Genomic DNA, 24,275 nt, shown 5'->3' with positions numbered 1-24,275 from the left:
GCAGCAGGAAACTTTTTGAGAGAGCAGGAATTTGCACTGTTTGGTTGAGGTTGGGGTGAAATGGAATTTCTAGAAAACCTATGATTAGACTATACATTTACATATTTAGCTTATGGTGAACCCTAGATCATTTTGTATTATAAGTAATTTCCTTTTGATCAGACATGAAGTTTTCTGTTATTTTTTTCCCTCTGTTCTTGGTTAGCGTATCCCATCCCCACTCTTTATTCTGGAGATTTGGAAAGCTTGCTTTGTGGGATTGATTGAATCTCCTGAGGGGACAGAAGAGCTGAAATGGACAGCCTTCACTTTCCTCAAGGTAAGCCTAAATGTCAGGGAAAGACAGCTGGGCTTAGCTGCCTTCAGTAGGATTCTGACCAGAAGGCTGTCATGAAAGAGTGTTCATGATAATCATCTGGCTTTCAAAAAAGGTCAGAGAAGACAATATCTCAGCAGGAGACTATGTGCAACGTCCTTGGTTCAATTCCTGATATTTCCACACACACAGCTGCAAAAACCTATTTATGGAGTTTGTAATTATTACAGGCAAATCCAAATTGGATAGACCAATTGTCTGAAGTGATACAAAGCAGTTTCTTTCACTCCTAATAGAGAAAATTGTTTAGTCACTTATCTTTGTGTATTCCAATGGTGTGATTTAAGTGAATGGAAGGAATTTGATATGAACTCTTTCTAAAATCTGTACTATTTCTTTACAAATATGGTTTCAATGTTGTTTGCGTTTTCTACATCTTCTGCAAACTCTTTTACATTCTCTGGCATTGCACAAATCTGATTAAATATCCAAGGAATCTGGTTTTTTTTTTTGCATTTCAACCAATTCATGCTCATTCAGTACATCTTTTCTTTGGTTAGTTACTTTTGTGGATTGTTTTTCTTCTTCATTGCAGTGTGTAGAAGAAATTCATTGTAGAATGATAGTGTCAGGAGTGCATTCAGATAGCTCTTTAGCTTTCTGTATGAACTATGGATGTATTTGTAAGTTTGTTTTTTGCTTTTTCTGCAATTGAAAAAAAAGTTACTTTTAGAGAATTAAAGAATTAAAATGGCGAATGGCTCAAGTACATGACCATGTATTAGCTAGAAGTGCTAGCTTCTAAACGACAAGAGTCCTTACTTTGATTTTCTATGGCCTTCAGCAGGAATTTAAAAATTCACCGCAAGTAATCTGTTCAGGTGTCTGACAAAGGATATACATTTTTGTTCCCTGTGAGGAGTAGTATGGGAGAGCAGAAAGATGAGGGAAAAAGAAGATGATATAAAGAGAGAAAGAACATGGGATTATCTTACTTATTTTGGCTGGGACTCTATTCATTGATGGTATGAATTCCCCAACATAAGGGGAATCGTTTACTTCTCTTGGCAACTCCAGGTCAAACTATTTCTGGGGCAATATACCAAAGATTAGATGTTCTTTTTAAAGTATAAGGATATTTACAGACCTATCAGATCCATTTCTTCAGATATTTTGGCATAAATTGTGGCAGAAAACTGCAGCCATGTTAATTCTTGATTTCGACTCTGCATAAATATATATTTTCAGATCTATTCTTTCTCTGTGTATCTGGTGACATTCATTGCCATATTAGCGACCCGAAGCCCAGGTTATTCTTTGTTCTTTCTTCTAAGCTGGTGTCTTTTCGTAGAGTATGGAGAAGTCTGCATTTAGCTGCATAATATTTTTTGTAATATAAACATAAGCCAGATGGCTATGTCTTTCTTCTTCCTGGCTTTCTTGGTAAACGCACCATGACGCTACTAGATTCCCCAAAAGAGACTCAACAAATTGCAACTTAACATTCCCGGCTTGTTCAATAAATCACTACTGCAGCTCAAGGACATCATGTATCCAATTGTCCATGCAGAGATGAATACATTAAGCATGAAAAAGACAAACAGATATACACAGGCACAGCCTGTGTATATTATGGAATAAAACATTGGAATATTATGGAATAAAAGATAGGACAGTTAACTTGTGAAACAGCATGAAAATCGGATTAAAAACATCAAAGCTTTCCTTTATTTTTTTGGATCTTCTCCACAATGTCACTGCTGTGTCTTCAAATGCTTATTCATATTCAGCCAATGTCATAGCTAAACAGAGATATTAAATCTGCCTTTTCTACCTCCATCATATCAGAAGAACTTCAGATTTCTTCCAAGAATATAGACATTTACAATTGCATGGCATATAATAGAGAGCTCTGGTTGAAACTCTCCTAAGGCATTAGCTGAGCTTCTTTAATGTCACAAAATGTTCACAAATGTTGTCATTTTGCCCAGGCCTTTGGTGAGTGGCCGAAGCTCTCTAGATTATGTGCACTGTTTTCTTTGTTCCACATCTGATTTTGTCATTTTGCCATCTTTCTTCATTTGTTGTTGATGTTTTCTTCTTTTAAATGTTTTTAAATAATTTGTACATCACCCAGAGTTGCTGTGAGTCAGGCAGCATATACATTTGATGAAGAATAAAAGGAACTTTTTTATTTTAGTCTTGATCAGCAAAAGTCCATTAAGGGTTACTAGAGAGAACGATGTATCTGTTTTAACCTTGATCATATAAATCAATTTTATATTTCTTTTTTTCACTGCTAACAGTCTTGATCTTTAATCCCTTCAAATAATCTTCTAAAATTTGATTTATTTTCATTTTTTCTTTGTCCTTCCCACAGAAGGAGATTTGACAAACCTCTTTTGCAAATCCAATATAGGAAAATAATCCAGGTTTTGGTCTATTATTTGTATATCCCTTTTAATTACTAAAGCATCAGGTGGCTTTATCTTGTGATATATAACATGTCCTCTTTCATGACATCTTTTAAACATAGTCTCTCTATAGAGGCAGACATTATTAAAATTAATTTATGACCTCATTGTTCAAAAATTGTCATTCAGAATATCCAATATTAAAATATTTTGCATCCTTCTGTATTAGTAAGTCAAATTTAAATATTTATTTATTTGTAATCTTTAATGCCCTTTGATTCCCTTTAATGTAGAACCTTCAAAGTTCATTCTATTTTTTTTTTTTAAGATAGTTCAAAACAGAAGTATTTTCCCAAAGGAAGGAATATTCCAATTAATTCCAAAATCTTATTTGAAATCCATTTGGATCTTTAGTCCATTTGATTTCCAAATCAAAATTCTAATAATCTTTTATTCCAAAATATTTTGTAAGTCTTTAAACTTGTATTTAAAACTTCTTTCCCTGAGTATTGAAGGAAATTAACCCAGTGCCATAAAACCTGTTAACTGAGGCAGTGGTGGGTTTCTACTGGTTCAGGCTGGTTTGGCCGAACTGGTAGTAGTTTGGCAGCCTGAGTCGCTGGAACTGGCTTCGACCCAAGTTTGCCACGCCCCCAAACTGGTTCTCCCATGTTGTTTTTTGCTTCTGTCCATGCGCAGAACTATTATTTTTCATTTATGGTCAAATGTGCATGCAAGCCAAACAAACTTGTGGGCGCACCAAACCGGCAGTAATGCCAGCAGCAACCCACCCCTGGACTGAGGGCTTCCTAATAGCTGTTATCAATAGCAGTTAACAAACAATAATCAAAGGTAATTTGGCCAGAGATAAATTATGAAATTCCTTACTATATTATTTTTTCTTTGTTTTTTTGTTTTGCTTTCTGTTTTTGTTTCCCATATTTTCTATTTTTTTTAATTTTTTCTAGTTTGTATTAGTTTTTATCTTTTTAATTGCGGTTTTTTAATAAAATTGATATGAGGATCATCTTGAAAAATGAACCAAAGTTTATGGGAGGATTAGGGATAGATTTATATGGAAGAAACAATGTTAGATGGACATGAAGATCTTGGTATTGTTAGGACAGAGGAGAAAAGACTAGGAACAATGATTCCTAAATGATTAATTTTATTCTTTCTTTTTTTTAGATACCACAAGTTTTGGTGAAATTGAAAAAGTATTCTCCAGGAGAAAAGGTAAACAAATATACCAGAGTGATATTTGAGCATTATTTAAATGCTCTGTTTTGTTTCCTATGTTTGGTTTTTAAAATATGGGAAACAGAAAAGAACCAACAAATTATGGGAAACAGAAACAAACAGAAAATTATTAATTAGGGGAGTGGTGATCATATAAACTGTGACTTTGCCGTATCAGTGACTATGAAGAGTGAAGTCCCTATATTGACGTGCAGTATAATTTTGAAAAATTTTGTTTTAAGAAAATTAAATGCTCATTAACAGCTTTTATTTGACTTCTCAAAATTCTCCCTTTTGAAATTGGAAATCATTATGATTGGCTGCTACTTCTGCTCCTCCTCCTCCTCCTTAATGCAGACACAAACCCAGCCTACCCTTCATAATTAAATTCAACTAAAAGCTGGAAACAATTAAGGAGTGTCTTTCCCAAAGCAGCAATCATTTTTTAATCCAAGGTAATTGCATAAAGTATAGATAACAGCTTACCACGTATAAAGGTATGGAAAAAGAAGCAACCACTTTATAAAATTTCACTTTGCACACTACAAACAGAAACAGAAAAATTATCAGGATATCAAATGTGAAATAATTATTTTTTAACCTCATTAAACATTAAAAAATGCATATTCCAGTTATTCTAAAATATTTAACGGTATATCTTATTGAAATGTACTGTCCCATCTTAAAATTTATAACAAATTAGGGGTAGAGTTACCAAGGCTCAATTCCTAGATTTTTAAAGATTTAAGGGAGAATATACTGTACTGTTCTGCTGTTGCAGGATTTCACAGAAGATGTGAATTGTGCCTTTGAATTCCTACTGAAGCTGACACCACTCCTGGATAAAGCTGATCAACGGTGCAAGTAGGTCCCTTTCGTAGTAACATCATAAATAGAAGATGTAGAACTTTCTACAGCTAATCCCCCGGGTTACAAGCATTCATTTAGCACCCTTTCGAAGTTATGAGATAAGCACCCCAAGTGTTTATGAGCAAGTCCCAAAATTATGAATGTTGCAGCATCACAACATTCAACCTATTATCCCTGCTCCCACTCCCCAAACTGCTTCCCTCTCCCATCCTGCCACACCGGACTCACCTTAGAAGATCTGCCGCCTCTTTGCCACAATTTCTTTGCTTTTGAGGGAGAGAAGAGTTGATGAAACCTCCTGGGTGCTGTAATGTCGTGTGAGTTCAGGCACCCATCCCATTTTGCAGAGATTCGGTGCCTGAACCCTCACAAGATCACGGATCCCAGAAACTTTCATTCTCTGCATGATAAGTGTTTGCTGTGCCTGTCTCCTGCTCTTCCTCCCCCCCGCCCCAACTCCTTTCCGCCACCACCAGGACACCTTTTGGCCAGATGGAGACCTGGCAGAGACTGGAAGCTTCATCTGTGTGCAAATGGGGCCTTTAAAAATGGAGGAATTTGCTCCATTTTGAAATGCACCATAAATGCCTATGAACCCTTTGAAAATGGAGCAAATCCCTTCATTTTCAAAGGCCTCATTTGCATGCAGATGAAGCTTCCATTCTCTGGCAAGTCTCTGTCTGGGCAAAAAGTGTCCAGAAAGGAGTTAAGGGAGAGTAGGAAGAGTAGGAGACAGGTGCCCCAAACACTTTTCGTGCCCAGGAGCTTCCATCGACTCGAGACTCCCTCAAAGGGAAAGAAACCATGGCAGAGAGGAGACAGATCTTTGCAAGGTGAGTCTGGTGTGGGAGGGAGGGGGAAACATGAGGTATCTTAGTGGGTTGGGGAGGCCTTGGGGGCCTGCTCCCTCACTAGCCCCCCCCCCCATGGCCTTCCTCACCCTGAGATGCCTCATGTGTACTTAACAAACCATGTATTTGCCAACACATTAAATTAGTGACTTCATGGGTGAAAGCAGGAAGTGATCTCATTCATGATACGAGATTCACTCTCATGAATCCTTGAGGTACGAATGGAATGGGTAGGCTCCATTACATTCATAACTAGAGGACTATCTGTACTTAGAATTTCTGTCTCTATTACTATAAGTCACCTGCAAAATGTTGGCCATACATTCATCTTGGCTTTCATTTGTAAGAGTAAGTGAATACCCATTAGTTTACTGAGAAAAGAGATAGCCAGATAGGAGGGGAAAAATGCAAGAATTAAGATGAGGATAATATTTAAACATGGTAGTTGAGAGAAGGACTGATAATGGGGAAAGCAGGCAATATATTTGGCATAAATTCTATATTGGGCTAAATTCTGAAAATTAGCCTCTTAAATATGTTGTTGTTATCTGACAGGGTCTGAATAATTGAAAATATGGATAGGTTTCAGATCAAACTCTGAGGATATTTAACTAGTGACATATGTTTACTTACCAATATGTATTCTGTTTACATAGGAAGAGAAGTAACCTATTGTGAGTTGAGGTGTTCCATTCCTCAATCAATTCCATTTCTGATTCATTGTCTAATGATAGAATACAGGTAGTCCTGACTTAGCTGCCATAAATTGGTACTGGCAATTTGATTGCTAAGTAGAAAATCACATGATCACAACAGACTTATAGCATTACTTCCCATTCTGTTGTTAAGCATTTGCTGACTGATATATCATGTGACTGAAACTGATGGTTTTATTTCTATGTTCTCCATTCTGTTTGTTCCAAAAGCACACAAAGATGTGACTGTGGGGTGTTATGACAGTTGTAAATGCATGCCATTTGCAAAGTGCCTGAATGTGATCCTATTCAGGCACTTTGAGAGACACTCGTGGTCAAAGTGTGAGGATTGGTTGCAAAGCTGTCTTTTTTAACACCATCATTATATATAGTCTTTATATAGTCATTAAACAAGGCAGCCATTAAGCAAGGACTACTATATCTAAAGCAAGCAGACAATACAAATGTACATTCTTTATATAATATAACAGTCACAGACTGGTAATTCAGTATCCAATGACAGATTTTGCAGTATATACTTTTAGAAAGCATTAGGAATGATGAAAATTGTACATAAGCTTAGCATTTGGAAGATTGGACAGGCAAGAACTATTTGTCCTTCTCCGTGAGTCAGAAAACTGACTGAATTAGCTTAGCTGTATCATCATATCTCAACCTTACTGCCCAAGGCATTTTGGGAGGTTACTTTGACATTATCTCTGGATGAGCCACCTGGAAGGACAGGAAGCATAAAGTCAATTTAAACTTTGGATGACTCCATATCCACCAAGTGCTGGAAGCTGCCTTTGAAATCCTATGTGGGTTTATTGTTGTTAACAATGAACGGGCTAGAAAGAACCAATTTTATATCTGGTCCTTCATATCAGAAAAAGATTAAAATATAAATAAAAATGTGAAGCAACAAGTAGAACAGTGCAGCACTATTTATTGCGTGAAATATTTTCATAGTTGAAAGGCCATGGAAAATAAGGTAAGTCTTTTCCTGTTACTAAAAAGCATTAATAGCAACTTTCTGTCCCTGGCTCTTAAAGAAAGCATTTCCACAGAGAAATTTCTATTATCATTTGCCACTTCTTTTCAGGTACCGTATTTTTCAGAGTATAAGACGCACCCTTTTCCCTCAAAAAAGAGGATGAAAATCTGGGTGTGTCTTATACACTGAATACAGCATTTTTTGCCTCCTGAAACCCCATCCCTTTCATCAAAATGGCCTGCATAGCCTTTAGAAAGCTTTCAAAGTGCTCCTGGGTGCTGGGGAGGGCAGAAATGAACAACAAATGGGCCCTTTTTTGCTCAGTTTTGCCTCTGCCAGCCTCCAGGAGCACTCTATAAGCCACTTAAAAGCTAAAAAACAGGCCTGTTTCACAAAAAAAACAGGTCTTTTTTGCTCATTTTTGGCCCGCCCTCCAGGAGCACTCTATAAGCCTCCTAAAGGATATTCATGCTCTTTTTTTTGAAAAAAATTGGACCTGTTTTTGTGAAAAATAGGCCATTTTTGGGAGGTCTGTAGAGTGCAAAAACTTTTTTTTGTCTCTTCAAAATCTTGGTGCATCTTATACTCCAGTGCATCTTATACTCTGAAAAATATGGTAGTTGGGGCACATTGTGAAAAGCCTATAAGAGGGCAGGGTCATAGATAAAAGAAACAGAAAAGAATGAATTCATAACAATAACAGAAGTTTGCAAACCTATATAAAAAAGACTAAAACAGGAAAGATGCCTAGGCTACTGACTTCTTACCAGAAATGCTAGGAGGATGAACTTTTACAATCTTTACAAAATACAATGAATTCTATTTTAGAGAGGGGAAAAAAGTCAGAAAACAGCATAAAGGGTAATTTAGCTTCAGTAACTAAGGAGGGAGACAATTTGACTTTAACAAGACCTTATTGCCAATATCATTATTGAATAACAACTGTAAGCTCCTTACAATAATTTTGGAAATATTTTGCAAAATAATTTTGTAATTTTGGAAAATTATTTAATTTATAATATATTATCAATATTCTGTTTGTTTTTCATGCTTAGAATAATTGATTTGCCTGAGGTGGCTAACCTTAAGAGCATAAAAAATAGATATTTTTGCGCAGTTCAACTTTCTCCTAGTTTTTATATTTTTATATTTAGGGAGGTTGTTTTGTCCTGGCAGATTCCTTGTGCAAAGCTTGCCTTTCTCAATCCAAGGCTATTTGTTGTTGATGTTTCCTGTCTCTTTGGGATACTCCCCCGTTGTGAAGGTTGAAGTGACACAGCTTTCATATTATATCTTTTGTTTGGGTTTCAGCATTTCCCCAAACCTTGAAAATTTTAATTATAGTCTGAAAATATTGCATTCAGATAAAGGCCTTTCACAGATAGCTCTTAAAGATGGTGTACATAATTCCTTAAAAGGGCATGTTTTATGTTGTAGCCCCAAACCTCTACATTTTTTTATCCCAACACTGGATTGTGATTGGGCATAGAACAAGAATGATTAAAATCATTTCAGTTGCTAATGAGATAATAACATAGTAGAATTTTGTGCTGCTATTTAACATCTGAAAAGTCAATATTGTGTATTATACATTTTAGAAGAGAAATGATATCAACAGCTGCCTGAGATCAGAGGGGGATTTGCTACTCCTCCAGATGTACCCTTCTTTCCCCCTTTTTCCCCTAGAAGAAGTGTACACCCACTCAGCCCTGACCAGCTGCTCTCTAGAGAAGTCATTTTGAGGTAGTCTTTGAAGTAATATATTGTGAAGTTGCTACAGCATTTACCTGAGCAGGCAAATGCCACGGAAACTTTATAATATATTGCAATTCAGACTCCCTGAGAGTGATGCTTAGGGTAGGGTACTGCAGCATCAAACTGTGCATAATGGTATGTGATTGGGTATTAAATATCAATCACAATATGTCCTCTCGGTTGATATTCTGGAGGAAGGAGCAACTAAGGAGAAAGGGATTTGGCTAGGTCAGTAATAGCTAACCTTTTCCAGATGGAATACCCAAAGCGCATGTGAATGCATGGCCCCTCTGCAGTGCCCCGCCTCACATATGCACAACCCCCACACGCTCCACTCCCTTCCCATGCATGCCCCCCACATGTGCCCCCTATGTAGGTGTGCATGCTCCACACACGTGCCCCGCCCTCATGTATGCGTGTGCAGCACCCTCACACATCCCGCGCAAGCGCGGCAGAGACCTGAAGACCAGCTGTCTGACAGGAGGTGCGCACGCATGCACAGCGGAGCTGAACTGGGGCAACGGCTCACGTGCCCACAGAGAGAGAGCCGCATGCCATAGGTTCGCCATTAGAGGTCTTGATGAAAGGACTGAACTAAGGGAAACTTGGAGTCCAAACCTATATATCAGAGTGAGAGGCTTATGAATATATATTTAATGCCAGATAAGGCAGAAATTCATATTCTACAGATATATTAAGAAAGTAAGTCTACAAACCGTAACAACATCCTGGTCCTTTAGACTTGGATAGGCAGCTTATTTTCTGTTAAGAATTGCATTTCCAAATAAATAACTGATAAGTTTGCCTGGCAAGCGGTAAGTGAAGCTAGAACTTGAACATGGATGGATCTGTTATTCTCTCAACTCCCTTCCAGCACTCCCTGCCCCCTTCCCCCCCTCAAAAGACAGGCTACTGGTAAAAGTATAGTTAAGTCTTACCAACAATCTAGAATGTTTGCAAACAGCTTTTAAATCTTGATTGAAGGTGCAAGTTACACATTCTTATAACCTTGTTTAAAGCAAGTTGAGCTACTTTCTTTAAAAAATTCATAAGGATGTAGAAAACTGACCATATAGGTGGCAGTTAAACCAGATGACATTTACCTGTCTTTAGCCATGTTCCTTCAGAAATTTGTACATGTGTTTCTTGTGTTGTTCTAGCTGTGATTGCACAAACTTCCTCCTCCAGGAATGTAGCAAGCAAGGTCTGCTGTCTGAAATCAATATGAATAATCTCATAGCAAAAAGGTATGGTTGTTTGAAAAACTTTTCATGAAAAGAACAAGAGCCAAATTCAAATGTATTAGGCCATTAAAATGTATTAGGTTTCCATCATGAATTGGAGTAAAAGTAGACAGTAAGTTTGGGTCTGAATTGCCAGAGCCCAAGGCCATTCCTCAGCCTTTCAGGAATCATATATTTTCCCCTAATTTATTAATTTCCAAGTGGAAATATTTTCAACTATTTAAACTGAAGTAAGAAATTTTGCATATGCATATACATACAAGAATATTAGTGTGTTTGCATATTATTGACCATGTAATCACAGCAATATTAGTGTTTGAAAGCAATCTCTTCTTTTGAATATTTCTCCTTAGGTGGAAAAATCTTGAAAGCAGATTGCTTTGTTTTAATCCAGTAGCATTTTTCTTTATGTTTTTGAGATTATGAAAGCATTTATTATATGAAAGTGCAAGTTCAAATAAAATATCTTTCTGTGTAAAAATCTCATTCTAAATCTGTCATATGATTTTTGTTTCATTTAATAAAAATATAGAAACATGATTAAGGCTAACCAGAAAAGGTATTAAATTTAGAATAGCATTACTATGAACCAGTATGTCTGTTGAGTTTTACTGAAAAGTGTCAAATGCACCACCCTTATAAAACCTTGTATGCCTTTCCTCCTTTCCCAACCAGGGCTGCTGACCGAGAACATGCACCATGTTTAAAATCTGCAGAAAATGCTAACATTCAGCCCAACCCAGGCCTTATCTTGAGAGCAGAGCCCACTGTTACCAATATCTTAAAAGTAGGTCCTGTTTTGGTGCTGATCCTATGCATGTTTTTCATGGTTTTTCAGTATTTTCAGCACAGACATGAGTAAACATAGCTAGGACATGTAATTCTTTGGCTGTATTTCAAGAAGCTTAACACAATTTTTAAAGGGTTATTTTTGGATTGTTCTGTGGTTATGATTAGCAGTAGGCCTAATAACTTAAAAGGAGTCTGAACCAAAGTTTTCCAACTAAATAAATTGTTTCAGCTATCCTGGGACACTGTTTCTCTTTAAAAAAAAGTCAGCAGTTTTTGGTATAATAGGGTTATATTGAGGTTTAGTATATATCACTGCAAAGTGATTGATTAATTATAAAATTATAATTTTATAATACTAGATGGTTTATAAAATTATGTAAATTTACATTAAATGTTTATTTGTTTCAATTAATGTGAGGAATCTCTTTTCTCAGTTCATGATTTTTTTCTCCAAAATTGATATTTAAGGGTTCCTTTTGATTGTGTATTAATTGTAAAGTTAATTCGAGACACACAAACATTTTAGCAATTTCTGGGAATGAAGCATTGATTCATTTTATCCATTCAACAAACATGCTAAAGTCTATTTGGCACAGATCACCTGTAGATTATAAGACAGTCTGAAACTGTAGTTTATAATTCTGGTTAGTCAGTTTACAATAATACCAAGATAGGATTGGTACTTGTTAGAAAAGCCATAGCGGCTTGGTTCTCCCATAGGATTAAACCAAAATTATAGCACATTATGGCTCAGCACTGTGAGCACTTCAGACAAACAAAGTTCAAATTCCTGAATGTGATGATATAAATGAAGGCAGAATCAAATTCTATTCTAATTCTGTTCCTATTTTAGAGGAATAATAATTCTGTCTAACCACCATATATAACTTAATATCCCTTTACTTAATTCAGAATTAAGAATAGGAATTGTTTGTAATAAATTACAAGATTAGACTATATGCTGCTACAGACTTAAATGTCCTTTTAGCCAAATGCCTCCAAATGTGGCTGTCAAATTTAAATATAAGGGGAGAAAAACTAAATTCTAAATTCATATCATTGCAAGAGTAGGCAAATATAAGGTAAAATTGGTCCCCAGATTTAACAATATCAAGTTACAATATTTTAAGCAAGAATGGAGTCTGGGCTGGATACCATCTTCCAGTGCATGCTTCCTGTATGGTTACACATAGCTAGGGTCATTTAATTAAAAATTTGGAAGCTGATTTTTCTTTTAGTCAAATCTCTATGCTTTATGCATCTAGATCCACCATCTTTATTTTATTTATTTTTATACCAGACAATGGATTCAGATCACTCAAAATCCCCAGAAGGACTACTTGGAGTCTTGGGCCATATGCTTTCAGGAAAGAGTTTGGACCTACTATTGGCAGCTGCAGCTGCTACAGGAAAACTGAAATCCTTTGCTCGGAAATTCATCAAGTGAGTATATATGATGAGTTGTTGAAAGTCAGGGTTGCCTGACTTTCCTTCAATAAACTAAAGAGTGTGGTGTAATACCATCATTTAGTGAGGTTGTTTGCTCCTGGCTATGGAGTTGCCTATGGAAATTGCAATGCAACAATTTCATTTTGCCTGAGTAAATTGATACAGGGAGCAAGTGGCAACCTTTCTGGGACTCAGGATTGCACTTTCAAAAATTATTTGTGAGAGCAACTACAGCTACTGCTGCTGTAAGGGCCATAGTGATTAAACAGTATCATTACTGAATGGAAAGAGGACAGAATTATTTGTTTACTCCTTACTCCCCCTCCCCTTTTTAATGAGGTGTTTAACTAAAATTGATTTAATTATTAGAAAGTTAAGATTGTACTTTACCTAAGAATCCCCCCCCTGCAAATTATAGAGTTAAAAAACCCCATTGTTATTCAAAGATACAGAATATTTGGAAACTACAAAAAGAGGTTGCTTCTTGCTCATTCCTGCCTTGAAGGCTATAAAGTTGTGAGCAAAAAAAACTATAGGGCTCTGTATCATCCTCAAAGATTACACTGCGACCTACACTGTGATCAGAATTTTATCTTAAGTTCTATTAATAAATAAAGAGATTCTAGTTAAATAAACAACAGCTGGAACAGGTTACTGTGTTCTGACCTTTATTGAATGTATTCCAGCCGACATTAACTGTGCTTATGTAAAGCCTTAAATAATCAGCTCTCTTAAGAGAGTAAGCTAAATTAGATTTCCAATCAATGAGATGACCATCAGATCTGAACATGAGGGGACTTTCCATATTAAAAAAAATTATCATCATCAGAATCTTTTTCATAAGGTATGGTTTTGGGAGTCATCAATGCCCCAGAAGAGATCTCTGTAGATTTTTGGAAAAAGGATGTCAGTGCTCAAGATTATGGATAGTTTCAGAACTGTTGCTAGAGCATTTGGCCTTCATCAGTCCATCATCATACAAATAAAGAAATGCATCATTGATATTCTTTCTATGAATGGTCATACCATACAATAAAAATTACCCCAAGATCAAAGTGTACAATACTATGGGAGACTGAGAACAACTCCAGGCTAAGTAGCAAAGCTTCTGCAGTCCTTTCTTTCATTCACAATAAGTAAAACATTGAATAAGAGCAATCTACATATATAGGAGGGTCTACCAAAAAAGCCAGTTTGACATTGTGGTCAAGGCACCAGGCTAGAAACCATGAGACCATGGGTTCTAATTTCACCTTAGACACAAAGCTACCTGGTGATCTTGAGCTAGTAACTTTCTCTCAGCCCTAGGGAAGAAATATTGGTAAGCTATTTCTGAAAAATCTTACCAAGACTTTCCCAGGCAGTCTCCTTGAGAGTCACTGAGAATCAGACATAATTGAACAGAAGAAAACAAAAACAAAAAGGGAACCCCTATTCTCCAGAAAGAAGATTGCTGCCTGCCTCAGGTTTGACAAATATCATCTGGTTGATGATAGAGAAGTTGGACTTTTGAATAGTAATGAAAAAAGTTATGTTGGGGGAAATAAAGATGCTGTAATTCCAACAAGATCCTCATCTCAGCCGTGAAGCATGGGGATATCATGGTTTGGGGCTGCTTTACAGCCTTGCGGTGAATTGAGTGAATAATAGATTCTAGATTGAAACAGCAAATTCTATCAGGGTATTGAATTCATCTGTGAGCTGAAGTTTAAATTAATGTAGGTCATGTAGCCCACAAAAAGAAATCTATAACCAAATGGCTGAAGCAGAAGCAATGTAATATTTCGGAATGGCTGAATCAAAGTTCTGAATATTACTGATTAGAAATGTTCAATAATATATGAGAAGGGCAGCTTATGCAAGATAGCCAAACATCAATGAGTTGAAGCAGTTTTGTAAAGAGCAGTGGGCCAAAATACTTCCAATTTGATATGATCAAAAGGTATTAGAAATGCTTGCTTAAAGCGATTGCTGTTAGTGCTACAAGTTAATAAATCTAGAATGTCCCATATGTTTTCCAAGAAGTCAGTGAATTTTGGCTTAATATGTTCCATAGAGAAATGACATTCTGTCGTGTGTCATCTATTTAACGAAGTCTTTTTATCTACTAATAGGTCATAGATGAAACTCAGATAACACTGTAGGTCATACTGTTCCAGGCTTACAGAAGCTTCAAAGAGATTCACAAATATTCTTTTACCAGATGAATAATACAGAAATCACTAAATAAATGCAGAGTTTATTTGCTTCTCCCATTTCTGCTAAAGAAGATAGAATAACTCTGCCCTGTATTCTTTGATATTATGCTGAAAACTAGCCTAATAGCATGTATCAAAGCAATTTAAGAGCAAATTATAGTCAGCTAACAATTCCAGTTTTTCATTCATGACACAAGCAAAAAAAACAAGTTGAATAATTAAACACAGTTCAGAAGTCAAACAGAGAGAATAATGGGGTCCTTGATATTCTCTGAGCTTAGTTGTTTTCTTGCAGACATTTAATCACCTAACTAGGTAACATCATCAGTGCTAATTGAGAATAGAATTTGCTCTCATTTTATATAGTAGTGTTTTGCCCTGATCAGTGTTGCTGGGAGTGATCGCTCTATAGAAATAATTTATACAGACTAGTAATGATGGATTGGCAGACCATTCCTACCAACACTGACAGAGCAAACCACTAGAATATAAATTGAGAACAAACTCCATTTCTTAATAGCACAGGTGATGTTACTTACCATATTTTTCGCACTATAAGACACTCCATATTATAAGACACAAATTAGTTTTAGAGGAGGAAAACAAGAAAAAAAATCTGCCTCTGCATCTTAGCATCCATCCAGTATTCATCTGGCTAGTGTCCTTGAGCAAACAGCTGCCTGCTGTTTGTCTGCTATCTCTGCCAGGAAGGCTGGAGCCTTCGCTGCTGAGCAACTAATTGGCGGTTGGATCGGCAGTATTGCAGGATCAGCGGTATTCCTGTTCGCTGCTGATTGCCGCTGCCTGTTTGCTGCCGCCAATCGGTGGCAATAGGCACTGAATGGGTGGCGGCGATAGGCAGCAGCGATCCCCGCCACCTAGAACAGCTGATTGGTGGTATTCTGGGAGGCCGATCCAACTGCCAATCAGCTGCTTGGCAGAAAGGCTCCAGCATTCCCCAGTCCCCCTCCCTCCCACTGCAATATTTGCTCTATTAAGACCCACATACATTTCCACCCACTTTTGGGGGGGAAAGGTGTGGCTTATAATGTGAAAAATATGGTAATTATGTCTGTAAGAAAACAACCAAGTTTAGGGAGCATCAAGAACCCCACAGTTCAACCCTGAGCTACAATATTCTCTTCTATGGAGGGATACTAATTGGTGGTCAAAGTTTACAGGGTCTCTTAAGTTACAGTAGAATATCTGGTCACAAACCTCTGACTACAACCAAATCAGGTTCCAAAAATTTCACAATTTTTTTTTCATGGCCAATTTCCCCTTCCATGCCATTTTTTTGTAAGCCCCAAATTTCCAAAACTTTGGGTCACAACCAAATCGGTTGCGACCAAAGTTATGGAACGAATTATGGTCAACTTCTGGTGTAGTTGGTTTGAGATAGGAATAGTTTCCAAGCTAGGAGTGTCCTTAATTTCTAGAGTAAAGGACATGTGCAGGGAGCAACACTCAAATAAAAAAAAAACACACCCCAGAATTATTTAAAAATGTGGTTTTTATTTATTTAAAAGTATTAATATTCAGTCAGTCAGTGAAATACAATTGGTAATTTATCATCTGATTTTTTTATCCTTTTCCTCTCTGATTAAAAATTATAATTTAATGGCAACTGTTGGAAAGATTCTGGGAAAATTCTATAAGAATGGGAGGATTTGAATAGCAACAAGGCAAACGTGAATTCAGATATTGTTTCAACACCTAATAATCCCTTAGTAGAGAGATATGAAAATGAAGACTCAAATCATCCAGGCCAAAAGCATTTTTTTTAAAAGGCTAAATCGTAGCAACTGATTTAGCTTTTTTAGATCACTTTCTAGAGATTTTTGTCCAGTAAGCACCAGACCTCCTGTCTGGCGCACTTGTGCTAATTGGCTGTAATCAAATAACTGCAACAGCAGTCAACTCTTGAATAACTTTTATTACCAGATTATTTGCTGTCTTTTTGCCTTAGAGATGCTTTTTTTTTACATCTTTTTAAAAGATGTATTGGTGATTTATAATTACCAGATGATATGATAAAGTACAACCAAAAATATAATTCTAATACAATCAGAAAATAATACATTGATACTGTATTCAATTTAATATAATCAGAAAAGAATATACTGAATAGTAATTAAAGGAGTGACATTTTGAAGAAACCAGAGAGAACATTCATAAAGAATCCATAAGAAAAGTACCTCAGTCAAATTTCTTTCTCTATTTCATGGCATGTATTCTGCTGTCCTTTTTCAAAGCAGTTTAAGAGCTAATTATAGTCAGCTAATCTATTTTCTCTTTCCTTCATTTTAGGAATAAGTATTTTTTATGCCAGCTCTATACATTATTTATCCTGTGTAGAGTACATTAAAGGTCTGGGGAATTATTGGATTGAGCGCAGCTATAATCTTGCCACCGCTTGTCTCTTTAGTAATCTACAATATTGGTGAAGACTAGTTTCAGGAAGAGGCCAAATAATGATCTTCTAATGAAGGACTTTTTTTTTACCAGCCAGGATTTTCCAAACTTTAGAAAAAAAAAGTCCAGAGAATTCTGAACAAACTGTGACATTGCAATTTACTAGAGAATGGACCAGGATTGGGAAGATTTTACTTCAGTATAATTGGTACAGGGTACAGGGTACAGGGTACAGGTAATAATGGCCTACCAAAGTCTGAAGATACAGAATTCCTGTATTCTGACTTTGCTTTTGCCTCATTTGGAAAGTGGGAATAATTGTGATCCACCTGATTTTTTTTAGATTATTTTGCACATTAAAGCTATCAGGTTTTTTAAAAAAAATAAATAAATTGTTGAAGAACAGTTAAAGTGAAAATTTTGTATTTTCGTTCTTTACACATTTCAGGCTCAATGAATTTACCAAACATATCAGTGGAGAAAGCTGTAAGTCCCTCTTTTCTTCTATCTCCCCCCCCCCCCCGGCCATCAAGTGTCTGCGTAGCTAACCCTGGTAATGCAGGCTTTCATGGGTTAACCATAAAAATCTGCCAGGGAAGGGGGCCTGGGTCAGGGAAGAGTTGAAAGTGAGCATGGTGCCTGGCAGCGTAGGCTGGCCCAGCTCAGCATTCCTAATGCAACAAGGGGGACATTCAAGTTATGACTGGGGTCTCTTTGTCTTTTTGGCTACCACGTGCACCAGCCTTTCCTCCAATCCCAAGAATAGTGACTTTGTGCGCTTTGGGTGGGGTGCTCAACCCTGAAGAAAAAGGGTTAATTTGCAGCTGTGTGTCTGCTTCCTTCCCTCCAACCCCCCACCCCCCACCCCCCCAATCTTAAGCTTTGTGCACCCATGTCGTCCTTTGGATGGAGTGATGTTTGAATCCCACTCATCCCAAGATAAGGAATCTGAATATGTTTGCATGTGACTACACACGCAAAAGCTCTCTGACTTTCCACTGGACAAATCAGGAAGGAGTTTGCAGTTGTTGAAAGAGTTATTTTGTTTTCATTTGTGTGAATGTTGCAGTTCTACTCAAGCTAGATTTATCCTCAAGATAAATTGGATTTCAGTTCCTATAATCCTCTAGCCAAGTATTACCGAAGTGGAAATCCAACACAGTTTGGGGAAGGCTATTTTAAAAGTTGTATAATTTCATCATAAACCATTCCCGGGGAAGGGGGGATTTAATAAAATTTCAGAAACCAGAAAAATAGAAGTGAGCAGGCTTTCCATGTCTTTTAATAGCATCTCTTTCATTTGTCACTTAGCATAATGATATAATTTAATACTTGTTTTGGGACAAATTAGAGCAAAAGACACGAACTTTTTTATTATGTATATGTCTCATTAAAAAATTATTTGAAATCTGGGGGAAGAGATGGATGGAAGTGTTTTAACTGTTTGTTTCCGAATATGTTTGGTGCCCTATGCTTTAGAATCCTTTTTCCTTTGGCAGAATTAGATACAAAACATCAATGTTTTGTTATAGATGAATAAATTAATGAAGTTATATTCAGAGTATGGACTATGATGGCTAAAGTTTTTGGAAATCAAATTTCCATTTACTTGAAGGACCATTGTAGATGAGATTTGATTTATTTAAATAAATAAAAATGAATGAGTTGGCATATTCCATTAATGGTACTTTAGTGTGATGGTGGCTACAAAGCACGTCTTACCTATCATACATCAACATTTTGATTTACATATGTCAATTGTTCTGATTTTTATGTCTTCCTTCTCCATCTGAAATCCAGCTAAGGGAGCATCAGTCCGAGCACTTCTCTTCGACATCTCATTTCTTATGCTGTGTCATGTTGCCCAGACCTATGGCTCTGAGGTAGGAACATTCTGACTTTTGTATTACATCACATAGAGAAAATAGTGAGAAGAATCAGCTCAGATATTTATCCTTGAACATGTATTGGACAGAACATCTTTTATTTGCCATTCTTCCCTACATGCTGGCTGAGATTTTGGGGTTTATATTCCCAAACCTCTGGATAGTACCAGATTTAGGAAGGCTGACGTATTTTTTTTAAAAGAATAAGAATTAGAGCATAGTGTTGATGCCCATCAGTTTAGAAAAACATAAAATAATTTCTAAAATTCTGGAGTTCCACCAATCCATAGTCAGACAGCATTAAATTGAAGAACAGACAGTAGTGAATCTTCTCCAAAACGGTCATGTCATCAAAATTATTCCAAGAGAGAAATATAAAATTGTTCAGCAAATCATAAAGAACCACCTGCCGACCTCGAGCACTTTAGATACAGTATTCATAATTCTGTCATTTGGGTTAAAATTGAGGTTCATAGCAGCATGTATGAGCATTTCAAAGAGAACATTTTTACAAACTATCAAGGTCCCTGACACAAATGATCTGCTGGGCTAGAAAATTGGAAGATAACTTTATTTAAAACTGCAAAACGAAGCATTACCTAGAAGTTACATCTTTCTTTGTACTGCAAAATGGTGTAATCAAAGTATTCTTGTATCAGAGGTTTGGTTGTCCTCTCTGCTGTCCTCTAGACTTAGGGCATGAAATTATCTCTGGGATTCTCTTCTTGTCCATAAAATTGCAAAGGAAATAATAAAGCAAAAATTACAATGGTCACTTACCTCTGACATTGAGACTGACCCTCAAACAAACAAAATAGGGAAGCAGATTATAATGCCTTCTCTGCCTCCCTCTTCCAAACTATTTTCATCCCAAAATTCTTTATCTGTAGTGGGACCTTGTGTCAGGCAACAATATAAAGTTCAATTGTTAGAAACTGGACTACTTTTTTCATTGAGCATTTCATGTATTTTATTTACTAAAAATTAAATTTCTTTTCTGCGGTTAGTGAGTCACATTTCCAAATAGACTGATGAAGGAAATTTATTATGCATACTAATAAAAGCAATTGTAAATGTAAAAGCCATTAAAGGGAAATAGAGTCCATAGCAATAAAATGTTACAGACATACACATAGTTTAATTACTGCATGTGGTTAACTCTAAATTGCTCTCACAAATTATGTTAATTTGGGGAATTCTTTTATGTATGGGTCTTAAAGCCTCTTCCTTTTATTTCTGGAGTGAAATAAAATTTTCTTTTACTCCCTTGTATTTGTACAATGCAGTAAGTAGCATACTGTGAAAGTATTTCCAGAATTATCCTATGGTTGTCCAACTAGCCACTAGAGGGTGCTATTATCCTTATTTAAGAATTTCATGCTATATTATTTCTTGGTTGGCTTTTTTCAGGTGATCCTATCAGAAGCTAGCCCTCCAGGGGAAGTGCCTTTCTTTGAGACCTGGATGCAGACCTGCATGCCAGAAGAAGGGAAAATTCTCAACCCTGACCACCCTTGCTTCCGACCTGATTCCACCAAAGTGGAAACTCTGGTTGCTTTGCTGAATAATTCTTCTGAAATGAAGTTGGTGTAAGTATTTAGTGAGGAGCCCCTAGGCTTTGAAAAAACAGGTTGAAAATTAAATAACATAAAACAAAATAAGGGTAATTGGGGAGCTGGGTAAGGGAGAATAATGCCTTGGATACGTTCTTATACTCATTTTGCTTTTTTGCCTCCTATATATCATTACTACTGAGAAGGCAGATGAAATGGCAAGAAGCATGTCTAAGCATCTCTGCTGCCATCTTGGAGATCCTGAATGCCTGGGAGAATGGGGTTCTCACCTTTGAATCCGTCCAGGTATCTTTCTTACCCAGGGATTGTATCAACACACATATATGACAATCTAGACTCTAGAGCTTTTAAAAAAAGAAAGGAAGGGAAACACTGGATTTAAGCGCCTCGGGTTCTAGAATTGGGCTAATCTTTAATTGGAAAATTCAGCATTATCTTCCACAGTAGGATTGGGTAGTCTGGAGAATGTGAAATTCAAGAAAGCATATTCAGGGACTTTGGGGGGAGGCATGCGGAACTAAGGATATCTCCAAAAGAGAGAAGACAAATTGTGGCAAAGATTAAAGAATTGGCGTGTAGGCTAGGAGACAAAGGGATCCAGTCATCGTGCTTTCAACCATAATGGAAACTTTAAAAGGATACTGGGTTTGCTACCTTTACTTTCTAATTACTTTTGCAAATTGCCTACTGTATTTATCTATCTAATGGTATTAGAGATCTTTGGAATAATGTTTGAAAAGCCCCCTAGTGAATTTATCTTTATTCCTGAACAAAGTAAAAATTAATAAGTTTAACAATTTAATGAATTGGAAAATATTGGTAGTACTCTACAGTTGTTGAGGGTAGTTGATCCCTGGAATTGCCATGGGTGTAAGTTGTGGCAATTGTAAAGCAGGCCATCATGTGACCTGACTTGACTTTATGACTGCATCTTGGCTTTCCTAGATGCAGTCTTTAAGTGGATGTAGAGGAAAAACTGTGAAACTTTGTGATCCTGGCTTTTTGTCTGGCACAACACGGCAGTTCTCCTCCTACCTGTTGAAGAGACTACCCCAGGTGGAAGAATCTCTCTGGCAAGTAATGTTTCTTGTTCTCAAGGTGGCTGGCTGAAAAGAGTTCCTTGGAAGGAATGTCTTAGCCAACAAACTTCTAAGCAACTGCTTAGAGGACAGAAATACTACTTTGAAGAGCCTTTGCAGGATGAAATCTCTCCAACAAGCAGTTTTTTTGTTTTCAGGAAGGCTGGCTGCACAAGGTCCACTTTAAGATCCAAGGTTGGATTTCAGGATGGACCAATTTCAGTCAGAAACCAACCAGGTTGATGTCTATGGAGATTTTCAGTCATCCAGGTCACAGCTTTCCAAAGGTGCTTTTTCAAGAGGCAACTGGACTTTCTAGTTTTGCTTTGAAGATGTTTCATTACTAATCAAAGAAGCTTCTTCAACTTGGATGAGAACCAAACATCTTCAAAGAAAAACTAGAAAGTCCAGTTGCCTCCCTTTTGAAAAAAACACCTTTAGGATAATCAGGCTGACTTTTTGGAATGGTCAATAGGGAAGGTGCCTGCGCAATTTTAAATAGTATGGTGAGTGTATGGGATTGGTTGTGATTGAATGAATGGCCCACTTTTACTATTCCATTTTGTTGTATTTTATGTGTTTTAACTATTACGTGGGGACTGTCTGAGTGAATAAATGAGTGTGTTTGATTCGGAGGGCCTGCCGGGGAACGCGGGAGCTATAGGGGTGGTTGAGGGAACTACAGACACGGGAGTGGGCCGGAGCATCACGGTCGTAACAGGGAGGGGCAGATATGGCGGGGACTTTAGGGCTGGCCATTACCGGGGAAGGAGGGTTCGCTACGTCACAGAGATCCCTCCTTCCGGCCCTATGAGTTCCACTCCGAGGCCAGATGGCGCGAGCAATCAGGACCCTGGTCTCAGGCTGTTGTCGCTAAATGCCAGGTCTGTTGTTCACAAGGCTCCCCTCGTCCGGGACTTAATTTTAGACGAGGGGGCAGACCTGGCATGTATTACTGAAACCTGGCTGGGCCCGGAGGGAGGAGTCCCCCTCGTAGAGATGTGCCCAGAAGGATTTCAGGTGCTGCATCAGCCGAGAGCCCAGGGAAGGGGTGGGGGTGTGGCTATCGTTATCCGGGAGTCGTTAGCACCTCGTAGGATCCCTGCTCCGGAGCTTGTCGGGTGTGAGTCTCTGCTGGTAAAGTTGGACCTCAAGGGTCAAGTGGGTTTGCTGTTAACGTACCTGCCTCCCAACAGCGTTGCAGCAGCCCTCCCCTCGATCCTTGAGTCGGTAGCCGAGCTAGCAATTGAGTTCCCCAGACTTATGGTCTTGGGGGACTTCAATTTGCCTTCGCTCGGTGAACACTCTGATGGGGCGCAGGAGTTCATGGCTTCCATGACAGCCATGGGCTTGACCCAGGTAATCCGAGGCCCAACCCATTCAGCGGGTCACATGCTCGACCTCGTATTTCTCTCGGAGCAGTGGACTTGTGATCTTGGTCTGAGGGGTAATGAGATCATACCCCTGTCGTGGTCAGACCACTGCCTACTGAGGCTCGACTTTCGGAGACCAAACCCCCACTGTAGGGAGGAGGAACCGACCAAGTGGTTCCGCCCCAGGCGACTTATGGAGCCTTTGAGGTTCCAGACGGAGCTTGGGGTTATTCCTGATACTCTCACCCACAGTCCGGTGGAGACTTTGGTTGCTGCCTGGCACTCGGCAGCATCGAAGACCCTTGACCGGATTGCGCCACTACGGCCCCTCTGAGGCGGCGGATCCCGGAGACCCCCTTGGTTTACCGAGGAGCTCCGGGAGATGAAGCGCCGGAGGAGACGCCTAGAGCACCTATGGAGGTCCGATAAGTCCGAGTCGAACCGAGCAATCTTAACAACCAGCACCAAGGAGTACATCAGGGCACTTAGGGCAGCAAAAAGATCTCACATTGCCACCTTGGTTGTGTCCGCTGAGTCCCGCCCAGCCGCCCTGTTTAGGATAACCCGCTCCCTCCTAAATAGGAGGGATACGGGGGAACCCTTGCAGGGTAGAGCTGAGGATTATGCCCAATTCTTAGCGGACAAAATTGCTCGGTTTCGGTCGGATTTGGACTCCATCCCTGCAGTTCCAGCCGAGGCACAAGAGGATGAATTGGTTGACCACCTCTGGGCTGAGTTTCAGGATGTTGCCCCTGGGGATGTGGACAAGGCCATGAGAGCTGTGAGTGCCTCCACCTGTGTACTGGACCCGTGTCCCTCATGGCTGGTTGCCAACAGCAGTGAGGTGACACGAGGCTGGATCCAGGCGGTTGTTACCGCCTCTCTTCGGGAGGGGCACTTCCCCGCCGCACTTAAAGCGGTGGTGGTGAGACCCCTCCTGAAGAAGCCATCTCTGGATCCAGCTGTTCTTAACAACTATCGACCAGTCTCCAACCTCCCTTTTGTAGGGAAGGTTGTCGAGAAGGTGGTGGCCTTCCAGCTCCAACGGTCCTTGGAGGAAGCAAGTTATCTCGACCCCTTCCAGTCGGGCTTCAGACCCGGTTACAGCACAGAAACCGCTTTGGTCGCATT

At 38.4% G+C, this 24,275-nt stretch overlaps 1 protein-coding gene across 4 annotated transcripts in view; it reads left to right on the top strand.

Annotated features, from left to right (window-relative positions):
• Positions 1-24,275, top strand: part of MED24 (mediator complex subunit 24) — a 66,871-nt gene that overhangs the window by 23,842 nt on the left and 18,754 nt on the right. For all 4 annotated transcript variants that reach the window (XM_032235417.1, XM_032235416.1, XM_032235415.1 and 1 more), the window contains exons 9-18: positions 206-319; positions 3,919-3,966; positions 4,751-4,833; positions 10,295-10,381; positions 11,054-11,165; positions 12,471-12,613; positions 17,681-17,718; positions 19,033-19,115; positions 20,529-20,707; positions 20,878-20,977. In XM_032235417.1, coding sequence (XP_032091308.1) covers positions 206-319; positions 3,919-3,966; positions 4,751-4,833; positions 10,295-10,381; positions 11,054-11,165; positions 12,471-12,613; positions 17,681-17,718; positions 19,033-19,115; positions 20,529-20,707; positions 20,878-20,977 — 987 coding nt within the window. The remainder of the gene's footprint in view (positions 1-205; positions 320-3,918; positions 3,967-4,750; positions 4,834-10,294; positions 10,382-11,053; positions 11,166-12,470; positions 12,614-17,680; positions 17,719-19,032; positions 19,116-20,528; positions 20,708-20,877; positions 20,978-24,275) is intronic.

The sequence above is a fragment of the Thamnophis elegans genome, chromosome Z (assembly GCF_009769535.1).
Source record: "Thamnophis elegans isolate rThaEle1 chromosome Z, rThaEle1.pri, whole genome shotgun sequence".
In the NCBI taxonomy this organism is placed as follows: domain Eukaryota; kingdom Metazoa; phylum Chordata; class Lepidosauria; order Squamata; family Colubridae; genus Thamnophis; species Thamnophis elegans.
The sequence above is the reverse complement of the archived record's forward strand: the minus strand, read 5'-3'. Positions and strand labels throughout refer to the sequence as shown.